The 23,700-nt window shown below is 32.7% G+C and overlaps 2 protein-coding genes across 2 annotated transcripts in view; one reads left to right on the forward strand and one right to left on the reverse strand.

Moving 5' to 3' along the window:
* SEPTIN7 (septin 7) overlaps positions 1-23,700 on the reverse strand; it is a 104,033-nt gene that overhangs the window by 53,624 nt on the left and 26,709 nt on the right. The window contains 1 exon segment of the mRNA XM_081287063.1: positions 23,431-23,533. Coding sequence (XP_081143189.1) covers positions 23,431-23,533 — 103 coding nt within the window.
* Positions 19,988-20,940, forward strand: LOC308644823 (oligosaccharyltransferase complex subunit OSTC-like). The gene has a single exon (XM_081286517.1). It carries the CDS (start codon positions 20,194-20,196, stop codon positions 20,641-20,643), a length of 450 nt encoding a protein of 149 aa, XP_081142643.1. The 5' UTR covers positions 19,988-20,193; the 3' UTR covers positions 20,644-20,940.

The raw sequence follows: 23,700 nt of genomic DNA on the forward strand, positions 1-23,700 counted from the left end.
ACAAAATAAACTTAAGTCAAAAACTGTTATGATAGTCAAAGGACTTTCTGTATGTTGGTAAAAGTATCAATTCACCAAGAAGACATAAAACCTACATAAACCAAACACCAGCACTTCAAAATACATGAAGCCAGGCTGCGGTTATAGATCAGTTGTAGAGCACTTGCATGCGTGAGGCATGGGTTCTAACCTAAGCCCCAAATAAGAATAAATAAATATATTGTGTCCATATACAACTTAAAAAATATATTTTTAAAAATACATGAAGCCAACCCTGATGGAACTGAAGGGAGAAATAGTTCTATAATAATAGAAAATTCAATACTCTGATTTCAATAATGAATAGAATAACCAACACATAAAACACATAAAAAGATCCATAATTAAAGCTGTAACCAAAAACTTTTCAATAAAGCTGGTCTCAAACTTGTGATCCTCCTGCCATGAGATTATAGGTATGTACCAATGCATCTGGCTAGATCTAATCTTTTGGTTACATGATGTACGCTTTGTAGTTATTATATTATGGGTAAAAATGGACTTTGAATCCAACAACAGAATACATAATTTTCTCAAATGCACACAAGACATTTTTTCAGGAATGACTAAAACAAGTCTTAATAAATCCAAAAGAGCCAGGAGTGGTGGCATATTCCTGTAATCCCAGTAGCTAGGGAGGCTGAGGCAGGAGGATTACAAATTCAAAGCCAGCCTCAGTAACTTAGTAAGACTCTATTTCGAAACCAAAAATAAAAAAAGGACCAGGGATGCAGCTCAGTGGTATGGTAAAGTGCTGTGGGTTCAACCCCAGTACCAAAAACAAACAAACAAAAAACACAAAGAACAAAAACTAAAGACTAAAATCAAATTTTTATTCCTTCTTAACAAAATGAAACTAAAACTCAGTAACATAATGAATTTATACCTACTGGAAAAATTTATACCTACTGGAAATTAACTAACACATTCTTAAATAATAAATGGGTCAAAGAAGAAATCATAAGAGAAAATAGAACATATAGTGAGACAAATCAAAATGAAAACACACATATCAAAACTTACAGGATCAGAAAACAGTGTTAAGACAGAAAATTTATAGTTGAAAATGGTTACATTAAAATAATGATCTTATTCAAGAGTCTATCTTTATACCACAAAGAACTAGAAAAAGAACAGCAAATTAAACCCAAAGTCATCAAAAAGAGGGAAATTTTAAAAAGGTTAGTGCAGATATAGATTTTAAAAAACAATAGAAAAAAAATAATAACAATAAGAAGTCAGTTATCCAAAAGGATCAACAAAATTAACAAACCATTATCTAGACAGAGAATAGAAAAAGATTCAAATTACTAAAATTAAAAATTAATTCTATTTTACATTACTAGGAAGGTAGAAAGAGTACTGTGAATAACTGTATGGCAACAAATTGGGAACCTAAATGACAAATTCCCAGCAACATATAACCTATGAAGCCTGAATGATGAAAAAGAAAACATGTTAAGGATCTATAATTAGCCAGGTGCAGTGGCACACACCTGTAATCTCAACAGCTGGGGAGGCTGAGGAAGGAGGACCACAAGTTCAAGTCAGGCTGAGTAATTTTTCGAGACCCTGTATCAAAGTAAAAAATTAAAAAAAATGGAATGGGGATGTGACTCAGTGGTAAAGCTCCTCTGGGTTCAAACCCTAGTAACCCCAGCCCCAACACATAAAACGATCTATAATTATAGTAAGGAGATTAAAGCAGTAACCAAAAACCTTTCAACAAAAAAAAGTCCTAGACCAAATGGCTTCACTGGTAAAGTCTACCAAAAATTTAAAGAATTAAAAACAAATTCTCCTGAAATTCTTCCAAGAAATTAAAAAGAAAGGATGACAAGCCCACAGCTAATGTCATACTCAACTGCACAATGTTTACAACATTCTCTAAGAACCTAAGACATGATGTCCACTCTCATCATTTCTACTGCCTATTTGCAGATGACATGATTTTATACTTAGAAAAAACATGAAAGCTGTCGTATTTCTATGAACTAACAAAGGACTACGCAAAAAAGAAATGGGGGGGAGGGGGAGGTTACCTTTAACAGTAGCTACCAAAAGAGTAACACTTAGGAATAAATTTACCCGGAGTTAAAGATTTCTACAATAAAACTCTGAAACAATTAAAAAAGAAATTGAAGATGACACAAATAAATGGAAAGAAAACCTGTGTTTATGGATTTGAAAATACTGATAAAAATGACCATACTGCCTTAAAAAGAAAAAAAAAACTAGACATAAATGCAATACCTATCACAATTCCAATGACATTTTTCAGATATGGATAAAATAATTCTAAAATTCACATAGAACCACAGAAGACCACAAATAAAGAAATCTTAAATGAACAAAGCAGGAACCATTATACCACCTGATTCAGATATCTTATATAGCTATAATAGTGCCGAGAACAGAAAACAACATACTAGCATTAAAATGACATAAAGACCAATGGAATAGATTGGCCCAAAATAAAATCCACAAAAAATTAAATTTATTTTTAGCAAAGATGTCAAGAACACACATTAAAGATAGGATAGTTATTTCAATAAATGTTATTAAAATCTGAGTATTTGCACATAAAATTATGAAAGTAGACCTATAGCCCACACTGTATTAAAAAAATGAATTACAGATTTAAATGTAAGACTTAAAACTGTAAAACTATTAAGAAAAACAAACAAACAAGAAAAACTCCATGCTTGGGTCATAGCAATGACTTTGGATATGACCTCAAATAGCACAGGCAACCAAGGCAAAAAAAAAGGTGGGGGTGGGGGGTCCAGAGAAGATGAAGAATTACATCAAATTAAAAAAGTGTTTGTATGGGAATAAAAATAAATAAATCAACAAAGACACAAATACAGAATGTGAGAAAATATCTTCGGAGCATACATGTGATAAGGACTTAATATTCAAAATATTAAACAACTCAATAGAAAAAAAAAAATCCCAGTTAAAAAAATGGTCAAAAGATCTTTTAAGGGCTGGGGATGTTGCTCAAGTTCGATCCTCAGCACCACATACACACAAAGATGTTGTGTCAGCCGAAAACTAATAAATAAATATTCAAAAAAAACTCTCTCTCTCTCCCTCTCTCTTAAAAAAAAAAAAGACCTTTTAATAGACATTTTTTTAAAGGGAGATTCACAAATGGCCAATAAGCATAGAAAAAATGCTAAACCTCACTAATCAAGAAGGAAAATGCAAATTAAAACCACAATGTGATTATCACCTCACATCTGTTAACATTTCTATTATCAAAAGAATAAAAAATAAGTTTAGCTATGATTTAGAAAAAGGAACCCTTACACAGTTGGAAATATAAATATGGTTAGAAAATAATCATGAGGCTCCTCTAACAAATAAAAATAGAATGACTATTGTAATGGCACCCCCTCCTCCACAGGAAATCTTAACTAAGCTTCTCCAGAAATCTTCACCATAATTGATTTTAGGACTATCAGCAAAAGAGTCAACCCAATAAAACACTGTAAACTTTGTATTTCCCTGTTGCTCTATTTTACTTGGCCATTGGCCTGGAAGAAATCAGCACTCCAGGTCCTGAATGCCCCTTTACTAGTTTTTCACAAACATATATCCAGTATAGTAGTTTGTAGAAGTGTGTTTACAAATGCAAAATGTGATAATAAAAAGAGAAATCCTCGGCTAGGGTTGTAGCTGAGTGGTAGAGCACTTGCCTGGCATGTGTGAAGCGCTGGGTTCGATCTTCAGCACCACATTAAAAATATAATAATAAACGGATGAAATAAAGGTCTTAAAAAAGAGAGAGAAAAATCCTTTAACAAGGCCTCTGGCCTTGAGCTGGAGCTTCACAGAGATGTCTACATTTCTAAGATAAAAGAAGTTACCAATTAGGCTCCATGGTAACAGCTGGCAGGGAGAAGAAAAAAAAAAGGAGAGAAGAAGGTCTCCCCTTCTCAGGTGTTGTCCTTGAAGGGTTAACTTGCCCAGAATAGTGAAAGAAAAAGCTGCTTTTATGTGAACTTCTGCATACTGTGAACTTCTGAGCCCTTCTTCCCCTTACATGCTGGATATAAAGTTCTGAAATTTCCTGAACTCACGGTTCAGGGGATTAATTGATTATAGCTAAAGCTGTACCCTCTGAACCAGGCTCCAAATAAAACTATTTCCTGCTATCTTTGGTGCCCTGCTTCCTCTGTCCCTACAACACTATATGTTCCAGCAATCCCTCTACTGGGGACATAACTGAAGAAAATGAAATCTATGTCAAAGAAATTCTGCACCCCTGTGTTTATTGCAGCACCACTGACAACAGTCAACATTTGGAATCAAGGTAAATATCCATCAATGAATGAATGGACAAAGAAACTGTGGAATCTATCAAACTGTCTATCTATGGCAGAAGGGAATCCTGCCATTTGTGACAACATGGATGAATGAGAAGGGCATATATACATTGTTTTTAAAATACTCTTTAGGCTCCAACTTCCTTAAAAAGACTCCTATAGCACAAGAATTAATATGAAGAATCAATAAATGGGATGGATTCAAACTAAAAAGCTTCTTCTCAGCAAAAGCAACAATCAATGAGGTGAATACAGAGCCTGAGCCTACAATCTGGGAAAAATTTTTTACCACACACACACATCAGATAAGAGCACTAATTCTAGGGTATATAAAGAACTCAAAAATTTTAACAACAAAAAAAAAAAAAAAAAAAACCCAATCAATAAATAGGCCAAGGAATGAACAGACACTTTTCAGAAGATGATATACAATCAATCAACAAATATATGCAAAAACGTTGAACACCTCTAGCAATTAGAGAAATGAAAATCAAACTAAGATTTCATCTCATATCAGTCAGAATTTAAGAATACAAACAATAATAAGTGTTGACTAGGATGTAGGGGAAAAGGCACACTCTTACACTGCTGGTGGGACTGCAAATTGGTGCAGCCAATATGGAAGGTAGTATGGAGAATCCTTGGAAAACTAGGAATAGAACCAAAATTTGACCCAGCTATCCCACTCCTGGGTCTATACCCAAAGGACTTAAAAACAGCATACTACAGGGACACAGCCACATCAATGTTTATAGCAGCACAATTTACAATAGCTAAACTTAGGAACCAACCTAGATGCCCTTCAATGGATGAATGAAAATATGGTATATAAACACAATGGAATATTACTCAACAATAAAAGAGAATAAAATCATGTCATTTGCAGGTAAATGGATGGAGTTGGAGAATGTTTTCTCTGATTTACGGATGATGATTCATAATGTGGTGGGAGGGGCATGGGAGGATTAGATGAACTATAAATAAGGCAAAGGAGAGCATGGAGGTAGGAAAGATGGTGGAATGAGATGGACATCATTACCCTAAGTACATGTATGAAGACATGAATGGTGTGACTCTACTTTGTGTACAGAGATATGAAAAGTTGTGCTGTATATGTGTAATGAATTGTTATGCATTCTGCTATCATATATAACAAATTAAAATTTTTAAAAAACTAACAAGCTACATTTTCACTTAAAAATAAATTTTTTCCTACCAAATTCTTTTTTTTTTTGAAACTTTTAAACTCTTGAGATTGATTATGTGAAACCCTCTGAATTAAAACTAAGTTATGAGCAATTCTGTCATGTCAACAGATGTCTATCAGTTCTTGGATTACTTATACTGAAATTATAGACCAAAGCTTCTAAATTAATTCACATGTGACATCCTCTAAGGTTGGATATAAAGAAGACACATGCTATCTTGCTCAAAACCAAGGTATTATTTCAAGAAACTTTATCAAAGTTTTTATGGAAGTTTCCAAAAAAGAGTTAAGAGTTAGTAGGTAGAAAAACTGCATTTTAAAGGGGAACAATTAAGTTTACTATTTTACCAACTTATTCTCTATATTTCATATGTTTAAGAAATATTTACGATATGGACCATGACTATACTAACTAGGTGATCTCTACCAAAATAAAACTTCAAGTAACACAGGGTTATCATTTGGTAAAGCAAAAAATAATTTCAGAATCCCATTTAAGAGTACTCATGTAGAATTAGTATTTCTCTATTATCTCCAAAATTTATGCTTGTAGTTATTTCTTCTAAGTTATTTATATTTATTTCTAAGCTGATTTGGGCAAAGTAAACTATAATGATAGATTCAAAGAACACCACAATTTCCACAATTTTAAGATACACATTTTCCCCAACAACATATTTAAAAACAAATGTCTCAGAATCAAAATGTTCATCTACAATACTATGTCTTACCTCTTCCATATCAATTTGATTAGGTTTTACAATAGATTATATTTTATTACATATTCAGATGGGCGATATAAGCAGAAATGGAATTCCGAAGAAAGGCTACAAAGAAATGTCAGTGATCAAAAACATTTTAACAGAAATGAAGAATGACTGGCTGGGCTTGTAAGTAGACTCTAGACACAGATGAAAAAAATAAACCTTTGAATTTGAGGACATCTCCATAGAAACCTCCAAAACTGAAAACCAAAGAGATTTTTTAAATGGGCAAAAGACCTATTTATAAATGAAAAAAATTATTCAAGGACTGACATAACTACAAAAGGTACAACTATGAATAATGAGAATATAAGAAGAGGGGAACAGATAATCACTGATAATATCTCCAAAATATATGTCAGACACCAAATCACAGAGAGCTCAGAGACACCAAAGCAGGATAAATGCCAAAAGAACTAAAACAAGGCATATCATTTGTAAAAAGAAAACAAAAAACTAAAAATACAGGGTAAGGGGAAACTACGTATCTACAATAACATCAAAAAAATTACATCTGACTTTTCAGAACCATGTGAGTAAGAGAATAGAGTAAAAAAAATCTAAGGTGTTGAGAGAGAGAGAGAAAAAGAGGACAGGAGAGACAGAAAAAAAAAAAGTCAACCAACTAACTGTAAACTATGAAATTATCCTTCAAAAGTATAAAACCAAGCACAGTGGTGTACGCCTCTGAGGCAGGATTGCCAAGTTTGAGTCCAGCCTGAGCGACTAAGTGAGACCCTATCTCAAAATAATAAATAAATAAACAAATAAATTGGCTGGGAATGTAGTCCATTGGTAAAGTGCCCCTAGATTAAAAAAAAAAAAAAAAAGATAGTGAAGGAGAAATAGATTTTCAAGACAAAAATTGAAGAAATTTGTTGAAAATAAATATACTTTGCAAGAAATTAAATTCTTTAGATAATAGTCAGAAACTTGGGTCTACAAAAAGAAAGAGCACTGAAGAAAGAATAAGTAAAATAAAAACATTGTTTTTTTATTCTTAATTGGTCTAAAAGAATATTTTGTTTGAAATGAGTAACTAGTAACTATTCAATTGTGCATATAGCTATACACACAACATACATGTGTGTGTGTGCATGTGTGTGTGGTGCCTATAAACAAGTGAAATAAACATACAAATAGAACCGGAGAACAGAATGAAGAGTCCAGAAATATACTCAAATATAAATAGTCAACTGATCTGTTACAAAGGAGCAAAGGCAATACAGTGGAGTAAAAAATAATATTTACAATAAATGGTGCCAGAAGAACTGTATATACATATACAACAAAATGATTCTAGAGACAGAACTCAAACTCTTTGTAAAAACATATCCAAAAAAAGCTGAGTGTGGTGGCACACACCTGTAATCCCAGTGGCTCAGGAGGCTGAGGTAGGAGAATTTCAAGTTCAAGACAAGCCTCAGAAACTTAGCAAGGCCCTGTGTCAAAATTTTAAAAAGGTCTAGGAATGTGGCTCAGGGGTTGAGGGCCCCTGGATTCAGTTCCCAGTACCCCCCCCCCAAAAAAAAACCCAAATGGATTATAGTTTTAAATTTATAATGAAAACTGCAGAATTCCTAGAAGGTAACATAAAAGGAAACCTGGATGACCTCGAATATAGCAATGACTTTTCAGATGTAACACAAAGGCACATTAATAAAAGAAATCACTGATAAACTGAACTTCATTAAAATAAAAAAAAAAGTTTCTGCTCTCTTAAAGTCAATGTTAAGAGAATGAGAGGACAAGACACAGACTAGAAGAAACCATCTGATGAAAGACTAGTATGCAAAATATAAAAGGTCTTAAAACTCAACAACAGAAAAATAACATGTTTTAAAAATGGATCAAAGACCTTAACAGACACCTTCCCAAAGAAGATAAAGAGAAGGCAAGTAAGTATATGAAAAGATGCTTCACTTCCTATGTTATTAGGGAAATACAAAATAAAACAATAAGCCAAAACATACCTATAAGAATGGCCAAAGTCAGCAGTGACAATATCAAATGCTGGAAAGGATGTAAAGTAATAGAAGTCTCAATAATTGCTGATAGAAATGTACACTACAGTTACTTTGGGAGACAGTTTCTCAGATTCTTAAAAAACACACTCTTACCATACAATTCAGCAATCATGCTCTTTGGTATTTACCCAAAGGAGTAGAACGCTTACTTCTATACAACAACCTGCAAGTGAATGTTTATTGTAGCTCCATTTATAATTGCCAAAACTTGGAAGCAAACAAGATGTCTTTTAGTTGGTGAATGAATAAACAAACACTGGTATATCCAGACAATAGAAAACTTCGGCACTAAAAAGAAATGAGCTATTTTAAGATGCTGGGGATGTGGCTGAGAGAGAGAGAGCACTTGCCTGGCATGCATGAGGCCCTGCACTCAATTCCCAGCACTGCAAAAACATGGAGTAACATTAAATGTGCATTCATACTGTATGACTCCAATTCTATGACATTATAAAAAAGGCAAAACCAGGGAAACTGTAAAATAATCAGTAGTTACCTAGGTTTGTGGTACAGGAATAAATATGAAGAGAAGAGGATATTTAGGGCAGTGACAATACTCTAAATAGAGATTACAATGATGAAAACCATTTATATTTGTCCAAATCCACAAAATCTACAATACCAAGAGTGAAAAGGTAAATTATGTCTTTGGTTGATCATGATATGTCAATTTAGGTTCACAATTTAACAAATGTAACCCTGTGGGTAGGTGAGGGGAGGGTACAGCTATGCATGTGTGGGAAAACAAGAGTATATGAACAATCTTTATATCTTCTTCCCAATTTTGCTGTGAACCTAAAACTGCTCTAAAAGCAGTCTCCCCCGCCCCTTTTTCTTTTTCAGTACCAGGGATTGAACTGAGCAGTGCTTAACCACTGAGCCAAATCCCCAGGTCACTTTTTTTTTTTTTTTTCACCTTTATATTAAGGTAGAGTCTCACTAAGTTGCTGAGGGTCTTACTACATTGCTGAGGCTGGTTTTGAACTTGCAATCATCCTGCCTCAGCCTCCTGAGCCACTGGGATTACAGGTGTGTGCCACCATGCCTGGCTAAAAAAACATAAAAGTCTTTAAAAAGAGGAAAGTAAAAAAAAAAAAAAGAATTCAAACTAAGGGAATGTGTTATATGTGGCATGGGAGATCCATATAAAATCATGGAGAGGTTGGTAGAGTGGCTGAGCAAGGGATGAGAGCCTAAAAATACAGGAGAGAACCCAACTCTGCATAAAAGGAAGATTAAGTATGAGAAATGGAGGATGCTAGTGTTACTACAACTTCTTAAAGAAATTGGGGATGTTTCATTGTTGACGTGAAAGGGAACCCAGGTTGTACAATAGACCTAGTTTTCTTTTCCCTTACATCAACTTTTTCTATTTCCAAAACTTTCTAAAAGGAACATGTATTTTCCTCTTTATGAATATTCAAAATAATCAATAAGCTTATTGCCAAATATGCTTTAGAGAGAAATAGTTATAAGTTAACTTCTAGTCACTGAAAAACTGGATAATTTGCCATTTCTGCTCTGAGATATTTAAACACCCTCATCATGAACAAAATTCACAAGAGTACAATCAATAACTCACAAATAATGTCTCACACAGACCAAATATCCATAAACATGTAGCCAATAAGAAATTAATAATTTTCTTTTACTTATCATGACAAACCCTGTATAATCACATTGAAAACTGAAAACACTGCCAAATTGAGAATACAAAACACTCTCATAGAGCAAAGAGAAACCGCTTTGCATAAAATACATTCAGTAAATACTAATTAATCACCTACTTTTTATCAGTTATGAAATTAAAAGTACAAACAGAACAGACCTCCAACTTACACCATAGACTTGCAGGTAGGCAGATAAGAAAAATACCATGAGCTCTATATTTATGTATATTTAAGATGGTAGAAAACAGAACTGTAACTTTTAAAGAGGGGATTAGATAGTCTGGAGAGGTTACAACAAAGCTGAATCATGAAGGATAAATAAAACTTAGCAACATTAAGAAAGGATACATAAAAGAAAGAATTCAGGACAGAAAACAGAATAAAAATTTAATCAAAACTCTATTAAGGTTCTTATCCAAATAGTACAGATGAATAAACAAAAACTCTGAGGGGTTAAATAACCTACCAAAGACAAATATCTATCAAATAGCCGAGCTACATCTCACCCTGAATGGCAAAGCTTATTTCTTAAACCACCAGGTTATATTGCCCATACTCTGAAGAGACTAAAGAAGATGCTTCTTCTCCTCTTTGTCTTGGCCTACATAGTCTTAATAGTGAGAACAGACAAAAGAGTTTTGAATGGGAAAAGAAAAGGTCAAATCAAAGCAATTCAAAATTTAAAAGGGGAAAAGAGAAAGCTAAACAGCTTTTGATCTCTTCAGACTAAATACTCTCTACCTACCAAGCATCAAATCCCACATCTGAAGTAGACCCAAATTAGAACCTTCTCTTTAGCAGGCTGAAGAAAAAGAGAAAAAAGAACCTTTACAAGACATAATTATACTCAGCCAGAGTAACACTGTTTCAGTGAACTTTCTTCTAAAGTACTACCAGAAAGAAAAAAGAAAAATAAGCTCAGACAAATGAGATTAGCAGGCTACTGTAGTGTTTTAATGATTCTATTATACTGTAGAGGTTACCAAAATGTCATTCAAATAAAACTGATAAAATGAAGTTTATAAGCAAGGTCACCTTATTCAAATCATTGTGACCAATGTGACATTGATATGGGAACTCTAAGAACAAGCTATTTTGTAATAAATGAGTAGTTCATTTATTTGGTATACCAGTTAATATAGTACCTGAGAAATATTATAGAAATAGTCTGTAATTAAGTGCATTCCAGCCTTCTCAATGCTTCCTTCGGTACCACATATCCTTACTCCAAATTATCTGAACAATATTTTTTTTTAAAGTATGCCTAGTTTTAAGAAAGCAGTTGTATAACTTTGGAAAAGGCTACGGGCAAAGGTTATACCAGTCCATTAGAGCTTAAAATGTCTTTGAAATTTCTTATCCCGCTTTCATCTTAAACTGATTTTGTGACCTTCAGCAAACCACAATTTCAACACTTCAGTATCCTTATTAATAAAATGAGATAAAGGTAATATCTACAACATCACAAAATTGTTTTGAGAAAGAAATTATCTATTAGAACCATCTTAGTACAGTATATTCTTGACTACAACTCAAGCACTACTTGAACAAAGAATTTGTGAAAACAATCCTAATCAAGTTAACCTTTGCACTACTTAGAAACATTTAATAATATTAAAGTTTGGAATTATATATTCTGGCTTAAGAAAACTTATTTAAGAAAATATAATAGTAAATCTAACTAACATTTTATATTTCCTTATAAACAATATTTTTTAAAATTCTGGGAGATCTATTTACTGATTCAAATCAATGTCTATTTTATATTATCTTGACTTTGATATGCCCTATATATATGGTGTACAACAAAGTCATTATCATTCCCTTGTTTTGTTAGACTTTAAGGGGGAAATAATTGGATTAATTTTTTGTCTTTGCTAAAACAAAATATTTTATTACTTACAAGTTAAGATGTCAAATGCCTTATGAAATAAAAGTACCTAAAATCTGTAATATAACACATGTACTTTAACATTAAGAAGGTTAAAATCACCTGTCTTTCTCATCTTTGCGGTCTAGCCCATGAAAGCCATGTATATTCTACCATATTCAAGAATATTAAATTTCTAGTCTAAGACTAAAATATTCATGAAATGTCTACACATGAGATTTTGAAGAAAACTGCAATATTTACTTATAAGAGTCAAGGTCAGATTCTTTCAGGACCTTGGGATTGAGATCCTTTAGGACCCTACAAGATTTATAGGACAAACTGGGTGTGGCAGCACAGGCCTGTAATCCCAATGGCTCAGGAGGCTGAGGCAGGAGGATAATGAATGCAAAGCCAGCATGCAAAGCCAGCCTCGGGTACTTAGAAAGGCCCTAAGCAACTCCGTGAGACCCTGTCTCTAAAAAAACTTTAAAAATGGCTGGGGGACATGGCTTAGTAATTAAGTGCCCCTAAATTGAATCCCTAGTACCCTCTCCACCCCAAAATTTATAGAATTATATATTCTGAAAACTCCTGAAGTCAAAGATAAATGTTTATTTTTGTTTTGTTTAGCATCTCCTCAGTTTGCAGCCATAAGATCTTCAGGGACTAGAAGAGCATAAAATACTTTTTAAGTGATCATTAAATTTTTTTCACATAAATAAATAGGCAATGCAAAATATGATGTAATTGTTGCCCTCAAAAATGGTAGATTTGAAATGTAAGCTATGCAAATAAACAATAACACAATGCAGAATTTGATCCAAACCATGAATGATATAACCAAGAGCAACAGAATTTCAAAAACTTGATAAATCACAGAAGTCTGGAAAGGAGAGCACATTTCAATGAGGCTTTGAAAGATGGGAGTGCCAATTCAGTAAGCATTTCAACTTTTTACTGTATTTGTGGTTAGAAGATGTTACTTTTATCATCTTGCAATAGTGTGGGAAAGAAAGCAAAGAATGTTTAAAAGCAGGATCTTCAGTTCTTCTAGATTTTTGGTCATGATGGAATAAATGCCTGGTGGTGCTTGTGAAAATGATGACCACATTGTACACCATTTTCCATTTTGTTCTTCAGATTCCCTCTCTCACTTTTCCTAGATTTTGAAAAGTTTCGTTCAATTCAAATCCTAACTGAATCACAATACAAGTATAGGACTTCAATTAAGAAACTTATTTTATTAAATTAGCAGTGTTTGACATAAGAACAAAAATACCTCAAATGTTACCTATTATTAAGATACAGGTGTTCATTTTAACTGAAGTAGAGATGAAATAGCACCAAACTACAGTTTGATTTAAGGACTTTTCAGAATATTTTATTCCGTTAAAATCTTTTTTTTTTTTTTTTGTACCAGGGATTAAACCCAGGAGTGCTTAACCACTTAACCACATTCCTAGTCTTTTTATGTTTATTTTTAGAGACAGAGTCTCTCTAAGTTGCTTAGAGCCTTGCTAAGTTCCAAAGGCTGGCTCTGAACTCCATATTGTCCTACCTCAGCCTCTCAAGTAGCTGGGATTACAGGCATGCTGTGGGCAAACTATATTTTTTAACCAGAATTCATATTGATGTCATTTAATAGCTAAGGACCTACTTCAAAATTAATGACTATATCACACCCCGGACCTCTAAAGGCCAGAATATCCAAGCAAGTATTTTCAGGTATATGATGATGAAGCAGTCCAAATGATTCAAACAACAGATAAAATTAAGACAATCTAACAAAGGAAATATGCCAAATTTTAGCAACATAAAGTTGGCCAGTGGAAAATGAATCCTAATAAAGGAGGCTTTAAAACAACCAGTTAACCACAAATTCTTAGAAATTCTTCAAAGGAAAGAATTTCAATGAAAAAAAAAACCAACAAGGTCAACAATGTTATCGAAGAGGTTAAAGAAAAAGTGATTAGTGTACAAGAAAAAGGCCTACTAACTTTTAGTAAAAAGCAGCTTTAAATTAAAGGAAAAAGCCAGGGGTGGGGTTGTGGCTCAGTGATAGAGCGCTCGCCTAATACATGAGAGGCCTTGGGTTTGAACTTCAGCACCACATAAAAATAAATAAATAAAATAATGAAAAAAGCCAAATGGTAAGGAGTTAAGTATGGGTGCAAAATTAAAAAGTAAAGATTTATCCTTCCTTTCATCTAGCTATAAAACAAAGAAAAGATACCACCCATGGGATAAAGATGTGTCGTCAAGAAAGGATACTATTCTTTGTTTTGCTTTTTAATATGCTTATCTGATAAATATTTTCAAGAACAGAATATAATTAGACACTGATTATTTTCAAGACATTCCATAAATATGTGATCTGAAATTTGCTGAAAGACTATATCACGTCCTTAAAATCTATTAAGGTAGCCTTCAATATGCAGACTGATACACATACTATTCTTCAAATATAAGCTAAATAAGGTTTTCTATGAGCTGACTCTACAATTATCCTAAAGTAAGTTCATTTGAGTTACAATAATTGACCAACAATCCTAAGATCTAACAAACAATTCTTCTACCTAACTAGAAGCAAAGAGTCCAACCAGACACTCAATAATTACCCCACTGGCCTAGTACATTTGCTATCTCTTTCTTACTATATTCAGAGATAAAAAGTACTCTTTATACAGCCTGGTTCACATGGATAGCTACATTTTTTAATCCTCATATTATAAGAAAAACTTAGCTACTTGGAACACTTTCTTCATGATTAATTATTTTTAAAAAAGGTTATCACCATTTTTTGGTTAAAATATTGTTTGATTTAGGCTAAAAATATTGTTTGATTTGATCTATCTTTCATAACAAATATAAGTTATTTTACTTAACTGAAATGTGATGAAATCAACTTTTTGAATACTGTATCTCCTTTAATGTTACTCTAAATTCTTCCTATTATTACCAGAAGTTGTAACTGCTTATTCAATAAACTTTCCTCCTTAAAAATCCAGTATTCTCTTGAGTGCTCTTAGTCTTTCATATTTTGGGGAAAAAAAAAAAGACTTTCCCTCTAACTTTTAGTTGTGGCCAGCATTCACTAAATTTTAGTTTAAGGGAAACAGGGCTACTTTTGGTTTATCTGAATCAAAGAAGGTAGAGATTTTATGGAAATACAGTTGGAAGGCTCTATGAAGCTAGACATCCGCTAAAGGCCACTGGGAAAATGAGGAGGTAAATAAAGGGAAGTCAGGAAAGGTGATAGGAGAATACTAAAAAAATGTTTTTACTTGCCTATCTAAAGGATTAAACAGGGGAAACAAGGTGTCAATTTTTTCTTGAAGAAGTTTTTTTTTTTTTTTTTTTTTTTTTTCCTACACAGTGATGCTAAGGAGTGGCTTTCAAACTAGAAGGGGGCAGTCTTTAACTGAACAATGACCCAGTCTTTCCATTTCTAAGCATTCTATAAATCTCATATTCCAAAATGACTATGGACCCTAATCTATACATAATAGGTAAGTAAAAACACCATATTTTGTATACAGGGATACAATGCATCCCTTGTCTTTCTTTTTTCATTTCTAGTTTTAGATCTCAAAACTGTCATTAAAAAGTAATAATAAAAATGGATTTTGGTGTCACATATACCTACTTAGAATATATAAATTTTTAAAAAGTAATAATAAAAAAACTGGGTATAAAATTAACACTTAACACAATTTAAAGACTTAGTATATACATTCTATATATAGTATATATACATTAACATATGTGATTATCTCAAGCCCTCTCTGAGGTGGGGTAGTCACACAGAACACACTATGGTCACACAAGTGTCTTCACTTCACCATCATCCAATACTTATAGGTGCTGAAGGCACCCTAATGCTGTAATTCTTTTATTATCATTATTGTTGTTATTATTATTATTACATCACAGTGCAGTGTCTAGCTTAGAAAAGATTACATAAGAATTTGCTGTAAGAAGGAAACAGATTCAAAATTATCCATCCGAAGCTATATAGCTCTGAAGTTTAAAAGTAGAATAAGTATCATAGCTGCTGTACTTGGTATTATAAGGTAGTTTTAAAAGTTATTTAAATACAGATGCCTGATTTTCATGAAAAACGTAAACCAAAACATGAGTATAAGGAGTTCTGTTATAAAATTTCCAAAATAATTTGTATATTTTAAATTTAAACACAATAATAAGTTACTACTTTAGGGATTCTAATATATCTATCAGACCAGTAAGATGTTACTACCATTAAATCCAAAAAATAACTTCCATACACACACACACACACACACACACACACACACACGTACATGTGTATATATCACTTATTACATTGCAATTAGTAGTGTGTGTTTTTCCCTGGAAATTCCTTTGAAGGTAGAATTGACCATTTTCATTTTTATATCATCCAAGTTGATCCGGAATTCCTAGCATTTACTATTATGAAGCGTATGTATGCTTATCATAATTCAGAGAATAGATTTTAATTGAATTAAAATCTGTTCTCAATTAAAATCTATTTTCTGAATTATGATAAGCATGCTATAAAAGATCTCATCCTGAATGTTATTACTGTATATCATTTACAAATAGGGCAAGGGGTTAGGAGTAGAGCTCAGTGCTACAGTGCTTGTCTAGAATGCTCAAGGCTCTGGGTTTATTCCCCAGCACCATAAAAACAAACAAGCAAGCAAATACAGCAATATCAAAGATAAATAAACATTTAAAAAATACCAATGATGAAATACAGATGGTAATAAGACACCTATTGGGGGCATTAAATCGGCAAAGGAAGAATATAATATCCAATGTTGGCAGTATTCAGAAAAGGAGGTATTAATAACAGTGAGTAGGTAAAATGGCACAATCTATTTTAGGGCAATTTTTATTTGTATCAAACCCCTTTTAAAAAATGGCCTTAAAAAACAGCAATTCACACTTCCAAAGCTTTAACTGAAAGTAAATAACTGCAAATGCAAGCAAAAACACAACTATAATCATGTTTACTCTGGTATTACTATTAGCTATCAAGTATAACTATTCAGACAACATGGCCAAGTATAATAGATATACACTCTTACAACTAAACCAAACCAAAGGGAGAGAAAGATAAAACCAAGCATCTATGTTTTCAAAAATCAAGTTTGTAATAAATAGTTCTAGGATGATTACTTAGCCATTTTTCAAAAATAAAATGAATATTTAAAAAACACAATTTGACCCACAGTCAGTGCAAGATGACCACAATTTACTGCTAAATTTAAAAAAGCAATCATAGAACATTACAGACGCTCACAAACAGGAATACTACAAGTATTCCAAGTTTCTATACTTAAGTGTCATGATGGGTGAAATGGTAATGTTTATTCCCATTTTGCTTTTCTGCATTTCCTAATTTCTTCAATGAAACAGATTAAACACTTGGAAAGAATGCACAAAATTAAAATAGTAGATACATGGAATTTCACGATTGCTTTTTCCTCTGAACTTTCTTTTCTTACATTATGTTTTGTTATGCTGTATGGGTGATAAATTACTTTTTTTTAAATGAGAGAAAATTCACTATTTTATTAACTAAACAATTGAGTGATTTTCAGTATATTTACAATGCTGTACAGTCATTAAGTTATTTTATTTAAAGTAAAATAAGAATAGAGAGCTCAAGGAAGAATTTTTTAAACACTACTTAAAGCATTCCAACAAACTAATATCTCTTAAAAAAACCACTAATTACCCAACAGCCTACATATAAAATGAGTCAGTATTACCTTTCTGGTTTGGGTGAGGATTTTTTTGTTGCTGTTATTGGTTTTTTTTTTTTTTTGTTTTGTTTTGTTTTTTTTGAGATGATGGAGGTTGAACCCAAGGCATTTCATATGCTAAATCCAAGCTCTACCACTGACCTACATTCTCAGACCTATTTTTTAGCTTTTTCAAATAACTGGATATTATTAAATCACTTCAAACACCAATAGTATGGTGGAGAAAAAATAGAAACTATGACAGTCATTGAATATACTAACACTGACTACCTCATAAACTATCTCTAATAAAGCATATACAAAAAACATTTTATGATAAACACTGAATTCCAAAAATGGCTAACCCAATGTTCTAAGCATTCTCCTACTAAAAAATAGAAATGCTAATCTGCTACTAAAGGTATTCGGTATAGGTCAAATACATGTCATGTCATTAAACTAAAACAAAAAAATCTCTATCATAGAAATCCTGCAAATCTCAAAATTACAGAAATAATCAAATTTTGGATTTTTTTCTTTAAAGTGGCTTGATGATGGCTTTTCTTTTTTTTAAGAATTTTTTTTCATAGCAACTTTATTTATTTATTTTTATATGGTGCTGGGAATTGAACGCAGGGCCCTCACATGTGCTAGGCAAACACTTTACCACTTAGCTATAGCCCCAACCCTTAAAATTAGAATTTTATCTTCAAAGAAATTAATAGTTTTGATACCACCTGTTTTCAAAATATTTAGAGACAAAGCAATCTACAGTTTTCTGAGTTCTGCCTCCTTCAAGGATTATAGTAAAATCAGGACTTTTACAATTAACATTTTATTCTCCATTATAGTTAAATCTAATTAGGAAGCATACAAAAACAAAGATTCAAAGATAATGTTACAACTTAGGGGTCAGATCCTAAAGTCAATGTGAAATGAAAATTAATTTTATCACCCATACAGCATAATGAAATATAATCTAGCAACTTGTTTTCTTCCTGCACTAAAATAAGTAACTATTCCTCTGAGCAGTTACACAGTGAATGGATGTAGTTCGGTGGTAGAACATTTGCCTATCATGCCTGAGGCACTAGCTTCAACCCAAGTACCACAAAAAAAGGGGGTAGAATACTGTCACCAGATTAATATTCAATAAGGTGATGCTCATACACTATGAAAGTATGTGGAAGATGAAAGTGACTAGTGGGATAGTAAATCTCCTCTCCCATTTCAAGACACTCTAGGCAGACATCAATTCCCACGGCATAGCAGGGGGAAAAAACAATTCATAAAAGGTTCTACAGTTTTCATTCTTAAATCATGACCCCATTCTCACATATACCCACATTTTCTCTCTCCCCCTTCCCACAGTTTTTTTTAGGGGGAAACAAAAGTGTGTAGTTGAATTCATGTGAGCTCAAAGCATTATGGTTGCCCTCTACTGAACTGTGTACTAGAACTAGTATTCCAAAATGAGCCTCTGAATCATGGTTAAGAACATAACAAAACTGGGCACCACTGTCTGAGCTACTTCAAGAGTCTGATGGGGCAAGGGAGGGTATCACAAGTTTGAGGCCAGCCTGGCAATTTAGTGAGACTCTGCCCCCCCCCCCAAAAAAAGAATAAAACAAACTAAGGAGCAAAATGAATTTGCTTCTGTCACCTGCTAGTTATGCAACAAAAGGCTGATCTAATACCTTGGTTTCTTCATCTCTAAACTGGGGTACTTTATAAAATCATTTTATTGAGAAGTATATCAATCAATATCCATAATAAACATTGTATGACACATTAATTTTATGCTGGGTTACTATTTTCAAAACTAGAATGCTCACTTGATCTCAACTTCAATTCTATTCTCAAAACTCTGCCCTAAGGGGCTGGGATTGTCCCTCAGTGGTAGAGCACTTGCCTAGCATGTGAGAGGCACTGGTTCGATTCGCAGCACCACATAAAAATAAAAACAAATAATAAAGGTATTGTGTCCATCTACAACTATTCCACTTATTTTCTTTATGTATAGTTTATCTTGTCATGCCAATTATATGCTCCTTTTAAGACATACAATATGGGAACTCACACCATATCTCTTAAATAGGAAAAAAAGGTATTCAAGTAAGTATTCAGGATATATTATCTGAGGCAAGATTACCGCACAAAGACTTTATAACAAAGTACAAAGAGTTTTAGATGGAAATCACTGATATAGATTCTCAATTGTGCCAATGTTTAAGTCTTTTTAATTATTGTTCTTTTAAGTTATACATAACAGTAGAATGTATTTTGACTTATCATATAGAGAGAGATATATACATAATCAATGTTATAGATGTTCATCATGGATATACATAATCAATGTTTAAGTCTTAAGAATTGTTAAGAGTCAGAAATGTTCTGAATTTAGATCCCAAAAATGAGGACTTCTAAGAAATTGCTTGTAGTTTTATTTAAGTCAAGAATACTAAAACAGGTTTCCAGGTGGCGCGTGGGGCTGCAGGCCCGAGAGCTGCCCCGGCCTCCACCAACATGGAGACTTTCTACCAGGTCCCGTTCTTAGTGCTCGAATGTCCCAACCTGAAGCTGAAGAAGCCGCCCTGGGTGCACATGCCGTCAGCCATGACGGTGTACGCTCTGGTGGTGGTGTCTTATTTCCTCGTCACCGGAGGAATAATTTATGATGTTATTGTTGAACCTCCGAGTGTTGGCTCTATGACTGATGAACATGGGCATCAGAGGCCAGTAGCTTTCTTGGCCTACAGAGTAAATGGACAATATATCATGGAAGGACTTGCATCCAGCTTCCTGTTTACAATGGGGGGTTTAGGTTTCATAATCCTGGACCGATCCAATGCACCAAATATTCCCAAACTCAATAGATTTCTTCTTCTATTCATTGGATTCGTCTGTGTCCTACTGAGCTTTTTCATGGCTAGAGTATTCATGAGAATGAAACTGCCGGGCTATCTGATGGGTTAGAGTGCCTTTTGAGAAGAAATCAGTGGATTCTGGATTTGCTCCTGTTGATGAAGTTTTAAAGGCTGTACCAGTCCTCTACTATGAAATGTGGAAAAGAATAAAAAGCAGCAGTAAAAGAAGTATCAAGTGAAAACATAGGAAGTAAATGAAAGCTTGGACTAGAATTTCTTGGTATCAGAGACAAGTTTATCACAGTATTTTTTTCCTACTGACCTGTCCAACGATGTTAAGTGTCATTTTCTTAGTTTTTCATTTCGTAAATATACTGTTCTTCTAAAATTATAATATTGAATAAAATGATTATTTTTTTACAAACCCCTTTAACATTTTTTGGAGATATTTCTGATTTTCAGAAATTAAAATCAGGAAGCAAGATCTCTGAGAACTCTTGAGAACTGAGAACTCTGGACTGCTGATCCACTTCACTGATGGTGCTTTGCCTTTAAACAGTGTGTGTGATAGTACGTTATTTCACATATGTATGCAAGACTGTTTCCTCAACAGTAAGATGTATGAAAGGAGCAGAAATAAATAATTTTTCTAATTAAAAAAAAAAAGAATACTAAAACAAAGGTTAATTTTTGGCTTACTATGATTAATGCTGTAAAACTCAGTCTAAGTCTGAAAAACAGATCAACATACTGAGACATTTAAAAGATGACTGACTATATATTAGGCACAACTACTACACTGATGAAAAGATTTAGTCTCTGCACACAAGTCTATATAAATATAGCTAAGTAAACAATGCTCAAGAGCTGGGGATGTAGTTCAGTAGTAGGGCACTTGCCTAGCATGCATAAGGCCCTGGGTTTGATCTCCAATGCTAAAAAAAAAAAAAAAAAAAAGACAAGTTCAAGGTGCAGAAGGATGTAAGAACTTGGATACCTCTTTTCCTTTATCCTCAGTTGAGGTTTAAGAAGGAGAAAAAAAAAAAAAAGCTGAATTTCCCAGAAGAGTTTATCATAAAAGCTTATAGAGAAGATATATTTACAAACTATACATTTAGTCTAAAAAAGCAAGATCAAAAGACTTATCAGATTTTATAATATTTTTCAATGATTTCCTACATAGGTCAGTAAAGTAGTAGGAAATGTAGTTATAATGGCTTTGTTAAAGAACAAAATTAAATATATATGATGACTTAAATTTCAAAAAGAAAAAAAAATAGCTTATCAGATTTTTATCTGAAAAATTGACAAAGAAATTTTAAAACATATGGCCTTGATCACCACACATTATTCTACTAAGTTCAAGAACTTATTGTTCAAACTAAAATTCTAATACCAAAAAAAAATTTTCTATTGTTATAATTCTCCTAATGGACCTATGTCAGAGAACTATAACAATTTATCATTTACAACTACTAAGGTAAGAGCCAATGTTTCTTTATATAATGATGATGCTATAAACCTCCAGAAAAAAAGGCACACTTTTCCTTTATTTTATCCATATATCTAGATCCAACTCTGCTCCACAGCAGGAATTTGCAAGCTAGGTATACTATACTTCTACCAAAGCATAGTGGGGCAAGTTAACCAACAAATTTACAACTTTGAGCCAAGTTTTAAATGTATGAACTGTCACAATGTGTACAACTTCCAAACAGCCACAAACTGACAAACAGGTAAAATATTTTCTCCTCTCCATAAAGGAGTATTTCATAGCTGATTCAATGAATTCAATTTAATACCAAAATAAAAATACTATATGGTAAAACATGATTAACAAAACTTGATAAACACTACCTTAAAAGCCTAGTATTAAATCATTTTTTATTTATTTTTTATTCTAATTTGTTATATATGACAGCAGAATGCATTAAAATTCATATTATACACACAGAGCACAATTTTTCATTTCTCTGGTTGTATATAAAGTATATTCACACCATTCATATCTTCACACATGTACTTAGGGTAATGATATCCTTCTCATTCCACCATCTTTTTTACCCCAATGCCAATATTAAATCAATTTTATTTGTCAAGAATAATTAATCCACTACCCTCCTTTTTACCTGATTTAAAAATAAATAAATAAATAAAAGTACAATAAAATTGCATCATACTCATGAAAGGTTCTAAAGTCAATCTATGAGGTAAAAATATTGGTCATTTAAGAATAAAACCATCACTTTAAATTACTAATCTTACTCATAGTAAAATGCAGAATATGTTTCCTTATATGTAATAATATTACCAAACTACAGTCAAAATACCCTTAATCTTCAAATGGACTATAAAACAGAATAAGATGTTCATGACATAAAACACAAAATAAAAAAATGAGACTGAATTAGAGAACAAGAAGGGTAATATTTAACTCACTCAAGGGCTCATACTCAAAATGGATATAATTCTAAGCATAATCATTTGGATTATGCTTCTTCACCGACCTCTGAATTTAGAGCACATATTTTTTTTTTGGTTAAATGCTCATGTGACATGACTTCATTATAATAGATAAAGCACAGAAGAAACATCCTAAAGTAATAAGTAACCACCAGACACTATTTTCTTTTGCAATATCAATTGTAGAGAATCTCTTTTGGGTTCTATTTCACCTCTAATGCCCATCATTTCCAACTTTTGGTTTCCAAAAGATAAGATATATAAATCTCATTATACCACTAAGTTAAATTTGAAAATGTAATCATATAAACGATAACATAAATTCACTGTAGTTATTTGGGCTATTTTTTTATTATTGTCTTAAATTTATTCAGAGCTAATCAACATTTTAACTGAAACCAAAACTCCATTTTAGTGCAAAATCATATCTTACCTACTACCATAAGTGTGAATTCAAACCCTCTCTTCACTGATTTTCTATAAACTTGATTTGGAAGATTGGCAAATCCCACATAGCCTTCAAGGTTCTTCGGTTGCTGAGAAAGGTAAAAAGAGGCAAGTTATTCATGTATCAACAACAGTATCCTATCAGACATTTCAAATTTTATTTACTAATCTACTTTTTAAATTATACAAAATATTATTCATAGAAAATCCAATTTTTTTAGGTTGATACCAATAAAAAGTATTAGTTAATGGCAGA

The sequence above is a fragment of the Spermophilus citellus genome, assembly GCF_964194105.1.
Source record: "Spermophilus citellus genome assembly, chromosome: 3".
Taxonomy (NCBI): domain Eukaryota; kingdom Metazoa; phylum Chordata; class Mammalia; order Rodentia; family Sciuridae; genus Spermophilus; species Spermophilus citellus.

Coding starts and splice junctions, on each gene's coding strand:
- LOC308644823 (XM_081286517.1), top strand. CDS start 20,194: ATGGAGACTTTCTACCAGGTCCCGTTCTTAGTGCTCGAATGTCCCAAC.